Source organism: Pelodiscus sinensis, chromosome 13 (genome assembly GCF_049634645.1).
Source record: "Pelodiscus sinensis isolate JC-2024 chromosome 13, ASM4963464v1, whole genome shotgun sequence".
NCBI classification, from domain to species: domain Eukaryota; kingdom Metazoa; phylum Chordata; order Testudines; family Trionychidae; genus Pelodiscus; species Pelodiscus sinensis.
The window spans coordinates 14,919,538-14,939,266 of NC_134723.1; the positions used below are offsets into that span (position 1 = coordinate 14,919,538).

Here is a 19,729-nt window from a genome sequence, read left to right on the forward strand (position 1 = left end):
GTAGGTTAAATAAATGTCTATCAGGGATGGTCTAGACAGTATTTGGTCCTGCCATGACGGCAGGGAACTGGACTCGATGACCTCTCAAGGTCCCTTCCAGTCCTAGTATTCTATGATTCTAAGAGGTTTTTTTCACCAAAAACACAGTCTAGAAGTGGCTTTTTCGTGGAAAAAAAACTTTTTTTGAAAGAACCCATATTCCTCAAAAAATGAGGTTTACAGGTTCTTTTGAAAAAGGGTTTATTTATTTTTTCATGGAAAAGCTGTGTCTAGACTGCGTTTTTTGGTGAAAAAACCTCTTCCGCAAAAAGGGTCGGAAGAAGATATGCAAATGAAGCATGTGAATATGCTAATCAGTGCTTCATTTGCATTTCTTCTTTTGGAAGAGGAAAGCAGTCTAGATGTATCTTGAGATTTTCTAGTCAGTCTTTTTGACAGTGATGAGTCCCAAAGCTCTGACCCTGTTTCTGAGAGAGCCAGGTTAGATGTTTTCATGAACTTTGCCCTTGACACCAACAGCTTCGTAGTGCTTGGGGAACGTATGTATTGAAGAATGTGGTCGTTGCAAAGAGAAGATTGGTCTCAGTTCTTTGGGGGTCCTCAAAAATCAATACCAGAATTTTGAACTTAACCTTGTATTTTGTGTGGAGCAACAGGTGGTAATCTTGGTGACTACTCCATTCTGAACAAATTAAACTATTTTTAATGTTAGAGTACTCGTACTCAACTATAGGGAGTTGCCTTCTAATGGCAAAATATTGGAATTTTTTTTAGTCAACTGGAGTATTACTTTGTCACCAAACACAGAAACTATCTAGTGTAGATAATTCTAATAATCATTGATAACATACTAACTTGCAAAAGGCTCAATGTGGCACTTTTCTCCTCTCCCTCCCCCCCCCCCCCCCCCACCCCCTTTTCTAATTTTCTGGAGTTCTTAGTTTTCCCACATAGGGATCCACAGTCTTTTCCTTATTTTCTGTTCCATCACTTTCATCTGCATACTGCAGTTAATTAAGCTACACATACTTCCCAGAATGCATTTCACCATGGATTGTTATGATCACTTTTTTCAAGGGCTAAGGAATCAGTCTTATTTACCATGTTTTAGAAAAGCTGATTTAATTTTTCACTCTTTTCCTGTTTCTTCTCCTTTTGACTTTTCTTAACTCTCTTTTGTAGCTGCAAGGCTCAAGTCCTTTTTTGATAATAAAAAAAAAGGAAAATCATTATTGCCTTCATCAGAAGGTCTGATTTGGCTTGACCAGCACATATATCCTCAAAAATATTTTTTTGATCCTTTTCAGCTTACAGTGCAGGCAAATCTCATTTTTACAAAAGGGGAACAGCAAAAATTGAAAAATCAGGTTTTTTATAATGTTTGAGAAAAATTCATTCACTCATCTATTGGACTTTGGAAGACAGATTTTGGACCCAAAATTGGGAGTTGTAAATACAAGCTTGTAAAATAGGGAATTACGTCTGTTATTTCTTTCATTCAGATATTTCATTACTAATGTGCTCATTCAGTTAAAGCTGTATGCTAGAGATGTAAGCTTAAACATATAACCTGCATCTTGCATTTTCAAAAGCAGTCTTGTATGTCTGTCTCTTAAGAGTATCAAAGGGTAAATAAATGATTAGCCTGCTGTTCAGTATCGTCTGTTCCATTTAGGGTGGGTTTTTTTTTTTACATTAATCTTAATGTTTAAAGCGATCCAGTTTTAAAATGATGTGTTACTTAGAACCGACTGAAATTCTATAAGAACTCTGATCAGAAGGGGTCCTCAGGTGCACTGAGGCACTGAAAAGCTAGTTTTCACTGGCACATGAGCCTTTTTATCATCAGGATGAGGTAGTGGTCGTATTTTAATTAAAATGTCAGAACAAATACTGTTGGAGTTATTGAAAATGAATCACTAGATAAAGGGAGCACTGGGCCATGGCAGGTCAAAGAGGGAAAGTCACCTGGAAAAGAGGACTCCATTCATTTTCCTGACTAAATAAGGAAGAAGTAACTTTTATGAGCAGTATGAACTTTTTAATATATTAATGTGCATCTTGTTCTGTATTAAGGCTTATGCTTTCATAGGTTGATTTAATTTGTTTTCAGATTATTCTATACGGTTAACATCTATTTTTTAAATAAATTGTTTAATTGTCATAAAAATAGATGCTGATAGAATTATATAGATGTAGTCTTATGTACTTGCTGTTTTATTTACAGTACAGCGTTGCTTGTGGTTTTCTGAATGTAAGCATTATCTGGCATGATAGTTGTTCGAAAATAAATAAATCTGAGTAAATAGAACACTATTCCAAAATGTTCCTTAATCCTCATGGAATGAGGTTCACAGGGATGTAGGAATAGCGCACCCATGATTTCAAAAGGTATTTTGAAATCATGGATGCGCTGTCAAGATATGAAAAACACTATTGCAGGATACCAGAAGTATCCCAAAATAGTGCCATTGTCTAGATGCACCCTCAGATAAGCAGAAAAATATTTTAATTTCCACTTAACAATGAAACAACAAAAAAGACAAATAGAATGACTACAGGCAGTCCCCGGGTTACGTACAAGATAGGGACTGTAGGTTTGTTCTTAAGTTGAATCTGTATGTAAGTCGGAACTGGCGTCCAGATTCAGCCGCTGCTGAAACTGATCAGTTTCAACAGCGGCTGAATCTGGACGCCAGTTCTGACTTACATACAGATTCAACTTAAGAACCCCAGGCATCCCCAAGTCAGCTGCTGCTGAAACTGATCAGCGGCTGATTCCAGGACGCCTGGGGCAGAACAGCTGGGGTGCTGCCTGGTTGGTCCAGTAGCGCCCAGAGCGGCGCTACGGGACCAACTGGCAGCGCCCCAGCTGCTGTACCACAGGTGTCTGGAGCAAAGCCACGGAGCACGGGGGCAGCGGGACAGACCAGGGGGACGGGGGGGGGGGGCAAAGCAGAGCCGAGCCCCGGAGCGCGCGATCAGCTGACAGCCCAGACGCTCTGGGCTGTCAGCTGGCCGGGCGCTCCGCGGCTTGGCTCTGCTTCCCGCCCCCCCCCCCCCCCCGGTCTGCAGACCAGGAGGATGGGGGGGGCAAAGCAGAGCCAAGCCTCGGAGCGCGTGGGCAGCGGATAGCCCTGTCTGCTGCCCACGTGTTCGCCGCTTTGCTTCCTCTCCCTGGTCTGCTGGAGACCAGGGAGAGGAACCCCGTTCGTAACTTACGTCGGATCCGCGTAACTCGGGGACTGCCTGTATACTACCTGCATTGGAGAAATTTATTATTTATATTGTTTGGTTATCAATGTAATTTGTAGTTTTATTTTCTGTATTTGTTGCCAATTCCTTCATAAGTACTCCTGTTTGAATTGGGAGGTAGGCACCTTATTTCTGTAGATCCCTTTTTACAATCCCAACCTTTAGAGTTTGTCAGGCACTGTTATCCTCCGAAAAGTGCTGCATAACTGCAAATTGAAGAACATTCATCTGAAGAAGTGGGTTGTACCCATGAAAGCTCATGATACTATCTACATATTTTATTAGTCTGTAAGGTGCTGCTAGACTATTCGGTTTTTTTTTTTTTGAAGGTTTTGCAAACTCTTCGTCATTGTTAAGTGGGAATTGACAAAATAAAATATATGTTGTGAAGCAACATTTTACGTCAGTCCTGTTGCATGGTAGTATTAGATCAGTGGTTCCCAACCTCCTGGCATGACCTGGCAGCCAACAGTTCACAGTGGTTAGGAACCGCCCCCGGCTGAGAGTGAGCTGAGAGAGGGGCTTTTCCTGGCACAGCACAGCCTCCTTGCACATGGTAAGCAGAGGCCAGCGAGGAGTAGTTTCCACACACCTTCTTCTGTGATGCACCAGCACCAAGGTCAACAAGACCCAGAGATGCTAGGGAGCATTAATGGAGACTCATTAACCTCTGGCACCCCAGTGAGGGGCTGGCAGCTCACACTGTGCAGGGCAGCAGCTGTCCAGAGGCGCAGTCAGGCCCTCCCTCCCCCCAGTAGACGCTAAAGCAGAGGATTGGAGACCTTCCTCTTGTGCAGGTCTGTATGCGAGGGGGGGAGGGGGGAAGGGTGCAGATACATCTCCCTAAATTCCCCCAAGTAAATGTGCTCCAGCCAGCTGGGGCAAGGGTACAGCTGATTTCTTCGTCTGCCCTACCACCCCAGGAATGAGGCTGGATTCCACTTCTCGGGTTCAGTTTCCCCGGGGTCCTAGAGGGACTCCACACCAGTGCCTTGTGGAGGGTGCTTACTAGCACCCAGACTGTGGGTCGGGTTCCGTGGGAGGCAATAGCTCTGGCTGGGGGAGTTTACCCTCCCTCCCTGCTGTGTGTGCCACAATGAGAAGCTCTATGACAGAAGCACTCCCAGCCCAGCCCACCACTAAGAGGCTGCCTGCTTGGGAAAGGGTCTGGCCATTTGTGCACACAAAAAGCTCTCTTTCTGGGGGAAGGGTGCTGCTGTTCACAGCATAAGGCAGAGCTACAAATATAATCATCTGGCTCTTACAGAGTACTTTTCACAAGCAGAAAGTACAAAAGCTGCACACTCCAGAGCTGGGGTTTTGGGAGCTATCCAGCCACAGAACAAAAGGCCTAGGTCATGACCATGAACAAAGTTTACATAGGTGTTAATGGCCCAAGATAAGAAAGAAAGGAGTCTTTTAACAGAATTATTTTTGTGTTGTAGATATCTGCAAACATTGAACATGTATTGCGTGCATACAGATGTGATGTAAAATAACACGTGACCTCTTAAAATTAATTACAATAATGAATATGCAAATAAAATATTACCAGTTCACCAAAGGGTTATGAATGTGTTTGCCAGTCCATGGTATAAAAAAGGTTGGGAACCACTGTACTAGATTGACTTATATGCATTTCTTTGTCATTTGGTTGATATACAAAATAAGTGTAACTTCCATACATACTGAAGGGATTGGAAGGGAAGTGAAACAGAAAAAGCAACTAAGAGATGGATGTAAGTTTTAGTGGGGGAGGTCTAGGTTGGATATTAGAAAAACTGTTTTACTCAGAGGGTGGTGAAGCACTAGGATGGATTATCTATGGTGGTGTAAGAATCTTCATCCCTAGAAGGTTTATAGTCTTGGCTTGAAGAAGTCCTGGCTGAGATGGGCTTGGTCTTTCTTTGAGTAGGGGGTTGAATTCCATCACTCCCTGAGGTATCTTCCGCCCTGTGATTCTATGTAACATAAGAGAGACTGTTTTACCACACGGCTATGTCTACACTGGCCACAATTTCCAGAAAAGGGATGCAAATCAGGTAAGTCAGGATAGGGAAATCCGCGGGGGATTTAAATATCCCCCGTGGATTTAAATAAACATGTCCGCCGCTTTTTTTCCGGCTTGGGGAAAAGCCAGAATAAAAGAGTCTAGACTGGCGCGATCCTCCGGAATAAAGCCCTTTTCCGGAGGATCTCTTATTCCTACTTGAAAGGAATAAATCCCCCACGGATTTCCCTATCCTGACTTACCTGATTTACATCTCTTTTCCGGAAATTGTGGCCAGTGTAGACGTAGCCCACCTGTCTTGTAATAGGCAATGTAATTTCATAAAATCATAAGGTTGAGAGAGACCTCAGGAGGTCATCAAGTCCAACCCCCTGCTAAAAGCAGGACCAATCTCAACTAAATCATCCCAGCCACGCTTTGTCAAGATGGGACTTTAAAACATCTAGGGATGGAGATTCTACCACCTCCCTCGGTAATCAATTCCAGTGCTTCACCACACTCTTAGTGAAATAGTTTTTCCTAATATCTAACCTAGACCTCCCCAGTGCAGCTTGAGGCCATTGTTCCTCGTTGTGTCATCTACCACCACTGAGAACAGCCTCTCTCCATTCTTTTTGGAACCTCCCTTTGGGTAGCTGAATGCTGCTATCAACTCCCCCCCTCGTTCTTCTGTAGACTAAATAAGCCCAAATCCCTCAGCCTCTCCTCATAAGTCATGTGCTCTAGCTCCCTAATTATTTTCGTTGCCCTCTGCTGGACTTTCTCCAGTGCATCCACGTCCATTCTGTAATGGGAGGCCCAGAATTAGACACAGTACTCCAGATGTGGCCTCACCAATGCTGAACAAAGGGTAATAATCACTTCCCTAGATTTGCTGGCAATGATGCTACTAATGTACCACAATATGCCATTAGCTTTCTCAACTACAAGGGCACACTAATTCATATCCAGCTTTATAATCAATGTAAATTTTGGCTTTTGGGTTTTAGGCATAGGGGAATACATCCATAACCACATTTTTCTTTTCCATGGAGAAATCCTTTTCTAAACAAGTCGTGGAAAAACATTTAATGTGCTTTGCTCTTGAAATTACAAAGGGAGCACTGAGGGCATCACTTGTTATTGAAAAGAGTTGGGAAATGTATTGGACTTCAAAATCAGCAGCTCCAGAATGGGATGATTAATTTAAGACACACTGTAAAAGGACCGTGCTCAGATTAGTTAGGAGCAATATAAAGCATGTTGGATTCAAAATAACATGTTTTTTTTTCTTTAAGGAATACCAAAAACTTTATTTAAAAATTACAAATTGTATTAATCCATCAAGATGTAAAATGTTAAGTGGCTAATTATGAAATTCCTTTCTGGAAACCTTTTGAAAAAAGGGATGTATTAGAAGCACTATCAGTATGCTTTAATACGTTTCAAAATATGTATGTATGTATGTATTTGTACTCTAGTACATACAATAATTTCATGCTAATAACGGATGTGTTTTATTATGTTGAATTATACCAGTCTTTTACTACATTTGAATGCCAGTCACTAAAAACATTTCTTGCCATTCAGAGTCTGAAAATGAAGGAGGACCGGAAAAGCCCAGAGTCCTATGGGCACTATACTTCAACATGAGAGATTCTTCGGGCATCGACAAAAATTCATATGACAGTTTACCCTCAAACGTCTATGTCTGTTCTGGGCCAGATTGTGAACTGGGAAGTGACTATGCTGTCAAACAGGTAAGGGAACTTTTCAACTTTGTGGTTGAAGAGCTTTTAGTTTATAGGCCCCTGAAATACTGCTTTCTCACCTGGCCCCTTTTTGCCTGCTTTCCCTATTACTTTGAGCAGAGGAAAAATTAGTCCAGCCCCTGCTTCACCCTTTATTGGTGCCTCTAAGGTGTCTTCATTGCTGTTCCCTTTTATCATCCACTCTAGAAAGAGAGGTTGGCAGTTTATACCTATATCCTGCAGTCATTACTATGATATGGGTGCCTTCAGTGCTGACACACACTAACACTTTTTACACTTACATAATGTTAACTGGCTATCCTGTTTTAAGTGGCTTTGGCCAGAGAACATGAGCACCAAACTTTTTTTTATGCCCAAGCATAAACTCTTTAATATAGTTTAATAATGGAATGGCTGACACAGCCTGAACTGTGGTGTCAGAACAATATAATTAAGAGCTTTATAGTATCCTTCACTTTATTTTATAACACAATAATTTGCTTACCAGAAAGTGAGAGGATTATCCAAAGAGAAATAGAGCAAAACAGTAGGGTAGCACTGTTCTATTGTACCTGATTTGTTTAAAAGTAAATTTAAAACTGTTTTACCATTTTAAACTAACTGCAAATTAAGAGCTCCTTAAATTGCATTTAAAAGCTATTTTGGACATATTTACAGTTTGCTTTTTACCCGATAGTGAGCTGTGGTATAAGATATTCACACCATGCTCTCCTCTATTACCAGCCACATCCAGGACCATCTTTGTTTACCCCTCTATTCTATTTCAATATGAGTTAAGTTACTGTAACTGGAAGCTACTGTTCTTTACATTTAAAAGTGCAAGTTGTTGTAGTTCCTCTATGTGGCTCTGAAATGACTGCAGCTAAAATAATATATTTTCTTCTGGGCAAGTCCCGATTGAAAGGGTATGTATTAACTGGATTGACCTCAGAGAAAGCTAAAGAAATGATCAGGATCTAGAGGGGTTGATTTAAGAAAATACTGTAGTTCGTTTACCTAAACAGTGACTAGCTTTAAGTGGAACATAGTTCACTAATACATAAAGGATTTAAACGACAAGGAGAGGAACATTTTTGTATGAAACAGAGGCCTGTTACTAGAAATAGTAATGGGATTCAATTAAGACTTGAAAAATGTAGGCTGAACATAAGGAAAAAACTTCTTCAGAATGAGACTATGGATTAATCTTCCTAGGAGTGTGGTTGAAGTTTCCTCACATCATACTTTTGAACTGTGTAGGCCAAAAGCACTAGAAAATATGCTATAGGGAATGTTAGAGAAGAAACAGGCAACCTAGGAGTGGATGGAGTAAATGGACCTCTTTATTGCAGATACTTGTTCCACCTTGGGCCCTGTTGCGGCGTATGTACACCACATCTCTGGGGTTGAGGGGACACAAATGTTTGTATGCTGTCTAGTCAGTTGCTGGGTCATTGGCGGGCTCTTTTAGACTGTAAACTACAACCCTTGGTCTGAGGTTGTATAACCTAATGACCAAAGTCCATAAGATTAACCCTCATCTCAGGGCCATACAGCCCAACATCCGAAGTCAATGAAGTTAACCCTTCTCTCAGGGAAGTCCATCTTAACAGCTAGAGTCAAAGATGGGGGAGCCCTTAGCTCCAGGCAGCACAGCCTACCAGCCAGAGTCAATAAAGAGGAATGGCCCTTTGTTGAGGGCAACATGGCTTACTAGCCAGAGTCAGTGGAATGGCCCTTTAATGCAGGGCAATGCAGTCTAATGACCGGAATCAATAACGGGGAAGCCCTTGGCTCAGGGCAAAGTCAATAAAGGTGAATGGCCCTTTAACTCAGGGTAAACACAAACTTGTGGCCAAAGTCAATGTGGAGTAACCCTTTAACTCAGAGCAAGCATAGCTTCTCAACAAAAGTCAAGATGGAGGAGTCCTTTAACTCAGGGCAGAGTTAATAAGTTGGGAGGCCGCCTGCCCCAGTAGGGAAACCTGGGCCCACTCTACTCCACTTGGTCCTGACCCAGGGCCCTGTGAGTGGCAGAGCATTCTGTCACTCGCTCAGTGGGGAGTCTGACTGAAACACGAGCTCACCTAGGTAGGAGATACCACTCCGACACCCTCCCTGGGTCACTTCCTACCAAAGCTTGTGCAGGTCCATCTTGGAGGTCTCTGAATCCTCTGATTCCACTGCAGCTACCTCTTCCTGGAGCTCCTCTGGTGCTGGCAGCTCATGGTGGTCTCCTGGGTCCTGCCGTGTGAGTCTCTGGCTGGTGCAGTTCTGGAGCTCCTGGTGAAGGTCCTTCTTCTTTGGTGGCCAGCCAAGAGTGAGATGTGTTACTGCCTTTTATGCTGTCCCAGCATTTGGAGCATGCCCAGTCTGGGTGAAGGAGCATGACTTCTTCCACCCACAGTGTTTTAACTCCAACCGATTCAGTGTGGGGTATGCACACACCATCACAGACCCCCAACACAACATTCTGGGTGAGCAATAATTTGGCACCAGTTACACTCCTTTATCCATTTTAGCATACTAATTCACATGTCTATCACTACTTTCCCATAGTCCTTATTTAATAATGTTAACTCTATGCAATGAATATTAATAGGCAGGTGATGAATATTGTTATACCTGCTCCTGTTTACAGGATTTTCAGTTAGATTAGCACTTTTTTACATTACAGACTTCCTGAATCTGCAGGTTAGAGATTATAAAGGATGTGATCCTGAAAGTATTTTTGGAGAGAAAGCAAGAAAAAAACAAAGATGACACTGTCCAACTGCATGCTTATCTATCTTTCTAGACTGCAAGAACAAAAGGAAAGAGCATTTTTATACATGAGAGAGGACAATACCTGCTCTGGTCAGACCGTTTCTCTCTCTTTCCAGGCTGCAAGAACAAAGGGGGAAAACATGTTCAAAAGACAATGCCTGCTCTGCCCAGACCCCTACCACTATTGTATGGTCTTCCCCGACCCCTACTAATTCTTACATATCCCAACAGGGAACATGCTATATTAGCGGGGTGGTGGTATGGATGATCTGCCTCTAACATAGGTGACTGATTACATGCTTGCTCTTAGTCTGGGGTGGGCAATAATTTTTGATGGGGCCATGCCAAGATTTTGGAAAGTGGTCGAGGGCCGTACTCTTCCATGATATTGATGGAGGAGAGGCGGGGTCTGGGATGGAGGATGGGTGCAAAAGGGAGCTTGGGGTAAGGTATTGGGGTGACGGAGGATTACTGGAGTCTGGGAGGGAGTTGGGATGAAGCAGGTGATTGTGACTGAGGGCAGGGGACTGGAGTGCAGGGGTATAACCTGCAGGGTATACAAGACTTTTATTTCAAACTGTGCCGGGGTATATTAGCTAACTTACAGTGCCCGGGGAGTGGGGGAGGGAATTAGCCAGCTTAAATGCCCTGGTTCCTGCAGGCACTCACCGCCCCAGTTCCTGTGCAGCCTCCAGCGTCCGGGCAGGGGAGCGCTCATCCCCCTGATTCCTGCGCAGCTGCCAGCCTCCGAGCGGGGGAGCGCTCATCCCGCTGGTTCCTGTGGCTGCGCAGGAACTGGGGGATGAGCGCTCCCCCGCCCGGAGGCTGAAGGGCGGCAGCTGCACAGGAGCTTACCAGGTGAGTAAAAAAAATATTGTATACCCCGCACCCGAGTATGCCCCGTGGCGGGAGGAGGTGTGCGGTTTATAAAAACATATATAACCCACAGGTTATATGCGCTAAAATACGGTAATTTGATATTGACTGTCACACAGGTAGATGCACTGCACACGTTGATTGTTTTAGTAGTTTTTTCTTTAAATATAAGATGCCATTACATTTTCTTCACCTAGTGATGTCCAACAGAATTAACTGTTGATAAAATTTCGCTGTGGTTTAATAAAGAAACGTTAGACTTTTTGGAGTGTTTTCTTACCTTACCTTTAAAGTTTTCCTTTGAAACTTGATAAACGGCTAAATCAATTTAGCTGGTTTTCCAATTGAATAGGCAAAGTTTATACCATGAGTGGGCAATAAAATGGCGATGATTCATCAGGGTTAGTCACTGGTGGAGCACTGCCACTATATTTACTTGAGTTTGTGCAGGTGTTGGACGATTGTAGCTCTCGTTGGCTGTGAATCACCATTTGTGGCCAATGAGAGCGGCAGGAAGTGGCACAGACCATAATGATTCATGGCCAATGAGAGCTTACAATCGGCCGATACCTGTGGAGGTGCAGATAAATATAGCGGTGGGGGGCCCATCAGGGATTAACCCCACAGACCAGATCTGGCCCATGGGCCATAGTTACGGACCCCTGGTTTATACTGTAATATCGAATTTGTGTGTTAGATGTGATCCCTATATTCTTGATTTGTAACTGAAAATGGTTTTGAAAGAGAAGAAAAAATGTAAACTAAGGAAACCAATATTGTATGTTGATACCAAAGTGAGTTTGTCACTTAGAAAATTGTTAATGGAATCCTTCATCTTAGGATTCTCAGTTCAAATCTGTTGCTGGTCAGAGGTGAGTGAAATTCATCATCAGGAGGCTGTTTTGTGTATATGGACTTGAATGATAGATACCCACACCACAAATTTCACCTCTACAATTGGCTACCACTTGACCCTATTGTTCACATCATCAGTGCAATGGCCAATGATTGCAAGGGCACAGAAACTAACTTTATGCCATTTATATAATAGAATCATAGAACTGGAAGAGACCTCAGAAGGTCATTAAGTCCAGCCCCCGACTCTAGGTAGGACCAATTCCAACTAAATCAACCTGGCCAGGGCTTTGTCAAGCCGAGACTTAAACACCTCTAGGGATGGAGACTCCACTACTTCCCTAGGTAACCCATTCCAGTGCTTCACCACCCTCCTAGTGAAATAGTTTTTCCTAATATCCAACCTGAACCTCTCCCACCATAACTTGAGACCATTGCTCCTTGTTCTGCCATCTGTCACTACTGAGAACAGCCTCTCTCCATCCTCTTTGGAACCTCCCTTCAGGAAGTTGAAGGCTGCTCTCAAATCCCCCCTCACTCTTCGCTTCTGCAGACTAAACAGACCCAAGTCCCTCAGCCTCTCCTCATAAGTCATATGCTCCAGCCCCCTAATCATTTTGGTTGCCCTTCGCTGGACCCTCTCCAATGCGTCCACATCCTTTTTGTAGTGGGGGCCCAGAACTGGACACAGTACTCCAGATGCGGCCTCACCAAAGCCGAATAAAGGGGATTGATGACATCTCTGGATCTGCTGGCAATGCTCCTCTTAATGCAACCTAATATGCCATTAGCCTTCTTGGCTACATGGGCACACTGTTGACTCATATCCAGCTTCTCATCCACTTTAACCCCCAGGTCCTTCTTCATCCCATCTTGCGTCACTTGGCGCAGAAGTCCAGGAGCCGACCTTGTCCGTGAATACAGAGGCAAAGAAAGCATTGGGTACTTCAGCTTTCCCCATATCATCTGTCACTAGGTTACCTCCTTCATCCATTAGGGGCCGCACACCCTCTCTGATCACCTTCTTCTTGTTAACATGCCTGTAGAAACCTTTCTTGTTATCCTTCACATCCTTAGCCAGTCGCAATTCCATTTGCGCTTTCGCCTTCCTGATAACCCCCCGGCATTCTTGAGCTATACCTTTAAACTCCTCTCTGGTCATTTGATTCGGTGGCCTGTAGCAAACACCAATCACAACATCAATGCTGTTGTTTGCTCCTTTAATCTTAACCCATAGACTCTCAACAGGTTTTTCTCCCTCTTTATACTGGAGTTCAGAGCAATCATAGTGCTCTCTTACATATAGTGCAACTCCTCCTCCTTTTCTCCCCTGCCTGTTGTTCCTGAACAGTCTATACCCTTCCATGACAGCGCTCCAGTCATGCAAGTCATCCCACCAAGTCTCTGTTATCCCAATTAAATCATATTTTTTGGTCTGGGCCAGGGCCTCCAGTTCTTCCTGTTTGTTACCCAGGCTTCTCGCATTAGTGTACAAACACTTCAGGTAACCAGTTGATCGTCCTATCTTCTCCATTCAAAACATGGGTCCTCCTTTCTTGCCCCTTCCTCTCTGCATTTCTTCCCGGTATCCGACTTTCCCACTCCCCTCAGGGTTTTGGTCACCGTCCCCTGACGAACCTAGTTTAAAGCCCTCCTCACTAGGTTTGCAAGCCTGCCCGCAAAGATGCTCCTTCCTCTCTTTGTTAGGTGGATCCCATCTCTTTCTAACAATCCTTGCGCCCGGAACAGAGTCCCATGGTCGAAGAAACCAAAGCCCTCTCTGCGACACCATCTGCGCAACCACGCATTTACGTCCTCAATTCGACGATCCCTGCCCAGTCCTTTCCCTTCAACAGGGAGGATGGAGGAGAATACCACTTGGGCTCCAAATTCTTGGATCCTTCTTCCTAGCACTACATAATCCGCAGTAACACGCTCAAGATCATTCTTGGCCATATCATTAGTTCCCACGTGGAGTAGCAGGAAGGGGTAGCGATCCGAAGGTTTGATCAGCTTGGTAAGCCTCTCACTGACATCCTGAATGCGAGCTCCTGGTCAGCAGCACACCTCTCGAGATTCCAGGTCCGGACAGCAGAGGGATGGCTCAGTCCCTCTTAGGATGGAGTCCCCAACCACCACCACCCGTCATTTCTTTTTGGGCGTGGTGGCCATGGAACCCTCATCCGTAGGATTACGCATCCCATGCCTTCCAGTAGATGGTGTTCCCTTCGGGTTTCTTACTTGTGAGGTCCCTTCCAGAGCTTTCAGCACTGCAGAGCCTGTGGAGAGAGCTTGAAAGCGATTGCTTACCTCTATAGCATCAGGGGATTCCCGTGCTGGCCTTTTTCCCCTTCTAGAAGTTACATGCTGCCAGTATGCTTATTTGTCGTTTGTCTTTTGATATTATCTAAATAATAATCCCCAAACTGTAAGACTTCTTAGCTTTCTTTGTAAATGAGCATCATTAAATGCACTATAAAAGGAGAGACCCCTCTGTTCATTACCATGTTTTAGCGTATATAACCTGCGTATATAACTCCGTTCTCCCCCTCCCCCTCTCCCGTGGGCTATACTCGTCCACGTGTAATACAGCATTTTTTTTAACTGAAAGTACAGGAAGACAAGACTGATTCTTACTTGATAAAAGCACCGTATTTTAATTTAATAATTGAGGCAGTTATGTTAAAATACATTATTTTACTGTGCAACTAGTAAAAGAATAAATATATGGTAAAACTATTTTAAAAAAAGCCATCTTCACATTGTCAGTGTCTGAGTTTTCAAAACCATCAAAACTTTAGTCGTAGTCACTGTCACAAAAAACATCCCTAACATCCATAGCCAAGGCTAGGTGAGCTTCGATGACCGTTGAGACCTGTGGTGCCAAATCAGAATCGCTGTCATAGTCGGATTCAGAGCTAGAAGAGTCAACATTGGGAAGAATGTCACATTTATGGAACCCATTGGGAATATTAGCCAGTTTTATTCTGTCCCAAGCAGCCAAAACCCATCTGCAAACTTCCACGTAAGTTGCACCGCGCTGTCAACCTGCTGGAGTTAATGTGTGTTCCCCATTTGTCATCCAACTGTCCCATTCTTTCGGATGAAGCGCTTGAATGGGTGGCTGACAGCCACATCAAGTGCCTGCAACTTGCTGGTCAGCCCACCTGGTATTATGTGATACGTGCGCCCCACAGTGTTTATATGTTTCTGAACTGAAGTTTCTTTGTGGGTGGCCAAGGAATCTAAAACTAGCAGACATTTAGGATTAAAAAAACCACCTTTTTGTGCACGAAAGGAATAAATGAATGGTAAAACGGTGTGGTTCAAAGGGGTTTTATATACCTGCAATAAGGGTTGTATCATACTTACTGCTCAGTGTCATCTGCTGCGGCTCATTAACACTTCATTACAGGTGCCGTTCATTAACAGTATCCACGGTTCATTTCCCGCAGTCTATACATGCGCGAGGAGTATGTAAGACTATTTTTACTCAATCAGGAAAAACTGCGGGTTATACATGGCTGCGGGTAATACTCGTGCACGGGTTATATACGCTAATTTACGGTACTTATTTTGGGGAAAGCAATTTAAATAGAGTAATAAATAATCACACCTCTTTATAGCTAGTGGCTATCTGGGATTTCGTTCGTGCTCCCTAAGGTCTTAATTCTATGCAAAATGTATGATTTATAGGAATTACTGTTCTTTTGCATGGGAATTACTCACCCAAGCTGTAGTGTATTTACTATTATAATCCATGCATTACTATAGCATCTGCTTTGATTTTTTTCCCTGTAGTAAGCATTCTTAACATCAATCACTGTGACAGTCAACAGCTTGACATCATCACGTTTAAGTATTAATCTTGACAGTGTCTAGACTATATGGTTTAATAATGAAATAACTGTATTTCTTTAAATAAACTTTATTCTTATTAACATTTAATTTATTATTTATATAGATATCTTTTTCAAATATGTGGTCTTCTTTGAGTACACTTGCATGCAAACACAAACTTAATAGTATGACAGACCCAAACCAGCAGGTTACCACACTCTCATGGAAGACAGGTATACAGAGCTATGGATAAATAGCTTTCTCTTCCCTGAATAAACTTATGTATTGTTGTTGTTATAGTAACTCAGTTAGGTCATTAGGGGTCATCCCAGCTAATTTGAGCTGGTTCTAGTTAGTTGTGTTATGGAATAAATGGACACTTACAACTGCTCAAGCTCTCTGTGTTTCCAGTGAATTCTTTCTAAACTCTGTAACTCCAAATGATATAACAAAACTCCTAGAGACTGCTGCCATTAAATGAAGGCAGACACACACCTGGGGCTAGTCAATGACTTGCCTGAAGGAGCAAGCTAATTCAACAGTTGAGGTCAATTAAAGGTAGTAGGGCTGTTTTAAAAGGTCTTTCCCAGGTAAGGAGAAGGGGAAGACAAAGAGTGATGGATTGAAAGGAGGAAGTGCAGTACAGAAGAAGCTATGTGTGGGTGAGCTGGGACTGGCTAGAAGGTCCAAAGGGGAGGCACTTGGAGGGACTCTTTGGAGAAGTGGCCCAGATTGGAAGCATAACAATAGTGTCTGTTGCTGCTGCCTTAGGGTCCCTGGGCCAGAACCCGGAGTAGTGGATGGGCCTAGTTTCCCCATAAACCTCCCCCATGCCAACACAGAGACTGCCCCATGAAGGAAAACCAGGATTATAGAGGGGGTTTTACTCCAAAACCATGAACTAACCTGTGATGAATATGGCTCAGTAAGCTGTGGACCCTGCCTCTTTTAAAGAGAAAGATGCTGTGTGGAGGGCCGCAGTGAGCCTCTGAGGCTAAAACTATCCGCCAGTAGTGCAAGACTGATGGGGCATGACTGGAGTTTTGCCACAGTAGATATATAAGCATTTATATATAATTTTTTTGTAAAATATAAAAATACAGCAAGCAAAAATACATATGCATTTGCCGAAAAAAGTACATTTTACAATAATAGTAATAAATATTAAGCTATGCATTTAATAGGAAAAACAACAGTAGTAAATATTGCAATACACTAATATAATTGTAGTTTTTAATTTAAAAAGGAGGTATTTGGGGGGGATAAATGATCTGTATTAAATGTTAGCTTTTGAATAGCTCCAACAGACCTGTGAAGTTCATACCACCTGATAGGGGCGAGATTAGTTCTATCTTTTCTGCTTCTGTTGTTGGACTGGACTATGTCTTTCTTCCCAATGGAAAAAGATACATGTATTTTGTAAATGAAAGCTACGTTTGAATTCTACTGTAGAATGCACCAACCGTTGCTGAGAAACCACAGAATCTGACTTTTCACACCACTGAGTTCCTGATTTTTATCTGTTTTTAGTAACACTTTTAAATGGTCATTATAGTTTGTTGCAATTATCACATTTTTAATCTTAAATGTCAGTAAAATATTTCTTCAGTGTATTAAATTTCAATCTAAAATTAACTTTTGTTTTCCTTGAATATAGGCTGAGACAATTTTTCAAGAAATGTTTCCTAATGAGGAGTTCTGTCCACCGCCACCAAATCCAGAAGATATTATCTATGATGGAGATGGGACTCAGACAGAAGACCCTGGATTCAGTAATTCATCTAATGTAATAACAAAGCCCTCACCTGAGGAAAACAGTGGTGGTGATGGAGATAGCAACCAATTTTCAGAAGAACAACATGAAGAATAGAAGTATTAAGATTGAACCCAGTATCCCTTATCTCCATGGAAGAGTTTGACTTAGTCTGGTGGAGGTAGAACAAACAGTTGTATTTATTCCTCCTTACTTAGGTTGAGTAAAAAATAAGTAGCCTATTTGATTTCAGGGGAACTGCTTATAATGGAGTAATACTCAGCCTGTCACAGGAAGGTTGTCAGAGCTGGATCCAGAAGCAAAAAATAAAAATTACATTTTAAAATCTGATTTTAATTTCTTTGAGAAGAGTTGTTATTTTAGTAATGATTCTGCCACCTTGATACTTGATACTTCAAGCGTCAATAACAACAAAATTTGTGAACTAGTTTAATATAATGGACAAAAGGACAAACCATACACTGTTGTAAATTGTGACAGCTGTATTGACTTCAGTTTACACCAGCTAAGGATCTACCCCCACATCTTTGCGTCCTATAAATTGATTACAAAAAAGGGAACTTTAGGCAGTATTGAGAGTTTGAGGGTGTTCAAACAAATACACTTTTATTTGTTGATATAAGTCCTGCATTTGAAGGCTGGTTTTCAAATAATTAATATCACAGTTACTTTGCTAATGAAAAATATCCTATGGTTGTTTTTTTAAATTGGTAAGTTTATTAATATGCAGGAATAAGCTTATTATAATATGCAGAAATAAACTGTATATAATAAATATATTGATCTCAATTGAAACTGTATTACTACTTGAAACATTCTGTCATTCTTGTTTTGATTGGAGTCAAGACTTTATCCCTGTTTGCCGGTTATATTTATAGTCTACTACTTTTTTTTACTTAAGAACCTCCAGTAATGCAGCATATTTTGAGTCCCTGCAAATGTTTTGCTTAGACAAGATTATGGCCCCAAACTTTCGCATACATAAAGCTTTCCAGGACTTGGATCTGAAAAAAAATTCAATAGTTAATTAAAATTTTTAAAAATGGCATTAGGAAAAAAGTTGGGCTTGTTATATTTACAATTGTTTTCATCCCAGATAATGATCTAAAAGCTGTGTGATAGTAAATTATGCATTTTGTAATGATGAATCATAAATAATATTTTATATAAGAGAATTGTTAAATGTATTTATAAACTTACTTTGTGTACAGAATTATGAAACCAGAAAAATCTTGAAAAGGTTAATGATACTAAATAGACTCTCACCTCTCTGCTAAATGTTTTGAAATTATATGCTCTAGAAAAAGAAAGAAGTATATATGTGCTTTAAATGACAAAAAAATGAAATTTGAGTGTTGGAAGCTTTACCATAAAATCTTAAGATTTACCCAAATCAAATATTTATAGTATAAATTACCAATATATAAAAATATGCACAATGAACAAATTTGGATGATTGTGAGAGTTTAACTGCTACATAAGCTTAGATCTGAGTATACCGTTATACAAGCACATTAGTACTTTTTAAATCCTGTACATCAATTCATGTACATCAATTCAAATTACGGAGACCCTTGCCATTCACAGTGGATGTGTCCCTGACACCATTACGAATGTCACAGCTCTTAGTATTAGTGAATTTCACAACTCGGCCCCCACAGTGAGTTCCCCGCGGCTCCCAAACTCACTATGGGGGCTGGGAGCCACAGGGAACTCACAGTGGGGAACTCCCCCACAGATGCTGGGAGCCGTGGTAAGATGGAAGTCACAGGGAGTTCACTGTGGCTCCTGACAGCTGTGGAGAACTTACTGTGGGGAATTCACTGCTGCTGCCAGGAACCAAAGTGAATTTCCTGTGGCTCCTGACCTCCATGGTGAGCTCCCCGAGGCTCCCAGCCCCAGCCAGGAGATCCCTGCAAATACAAGGAATTGCGAATATTGATTCTTCAGATCGCAAGGTTCTCCTGTAATTCCAATAAATAATCGATACCTGATATTGACTGAAATTATTGACCCAGCTAGGATTTTCTACAGTATTTCAGTAAATATGCCTACCTTGCAGATGGCTTTGTGCCATAGAAGTCAATTTATTTTTGTACAACATAGCTAACACAATATAGAACATTATTTTGTCTTGCATCATACAGTATCCAAATTCCATTTTAAACATGTTAGTGTTTACATTGTCACTTCTGTTTTTATTGGATCAGCATCATGCTATGTAATTATAAAGTCCTCAGAAAAAAAAAGTACATGCAATTCATTTCGATTGCTAAATAATACTGATCCTTGGTATGCTTGCAATTAAGCATCTAATTAAAGATGGTAACAAATAGGCTGCTTGCTTGCCCATTCTCAGCTACCATTCGTATGTGCATATCAAAAAGCATGAATGTAGGTTAATTATGCTTAATGTCTATAAATCTGTAAAGGAACTAAGACAACAAGGACCTGGTTTCTCTTTGCCTTTCAATGATAGGAATCATGTTTAATTTTACATTTTTTATGTTTACAAGGAAATTATATTTGTTGTATGAAAATTGAAGGTTTGCTTGCATGTATGTTTCTTTCTGTATTTTCCTTCAGTTCAAGAGAAGCAGTTTATTGCAAGCGTCTAAAGTT

At 41.8% G+C, this 19,729-nt stretch overlaps 1 protein-coding gene across 2 annotated transcripts in view; it reads left to right on the forward strand.

Annotated features, from left to right (window-relative positions):
• CHM (CHM Rab escort protein) overlaps nucleotides 1-18,306 on the forward strand; it is a 232,045-nt gene extending 213,739 nt beyond the window's left edge. For both annotated transcript variants that reach the window (XM_075940753.1, XM_075940752.1), the window contains 2 exons: nucleotides 6,836-7,005; nucleotides 16,991-18,306. In XM_075940753.1, coding sequence (XP_075796868.1) covers nucleotides 6,836-7,005; nucleotides 16,991-17,203 — 383 coding nt within the window. In that variant the 3' untranslated portion in view covers nucleotides 17,204-18,306. The remainder of the gene's footprint in view (nucleotides 1-6,835; nucleotides 7,006-16,990) is intronic.
• The last annotated feature ends 1,423 nt before the right edge of the window (nucleotides 18,307-19,729 follow it).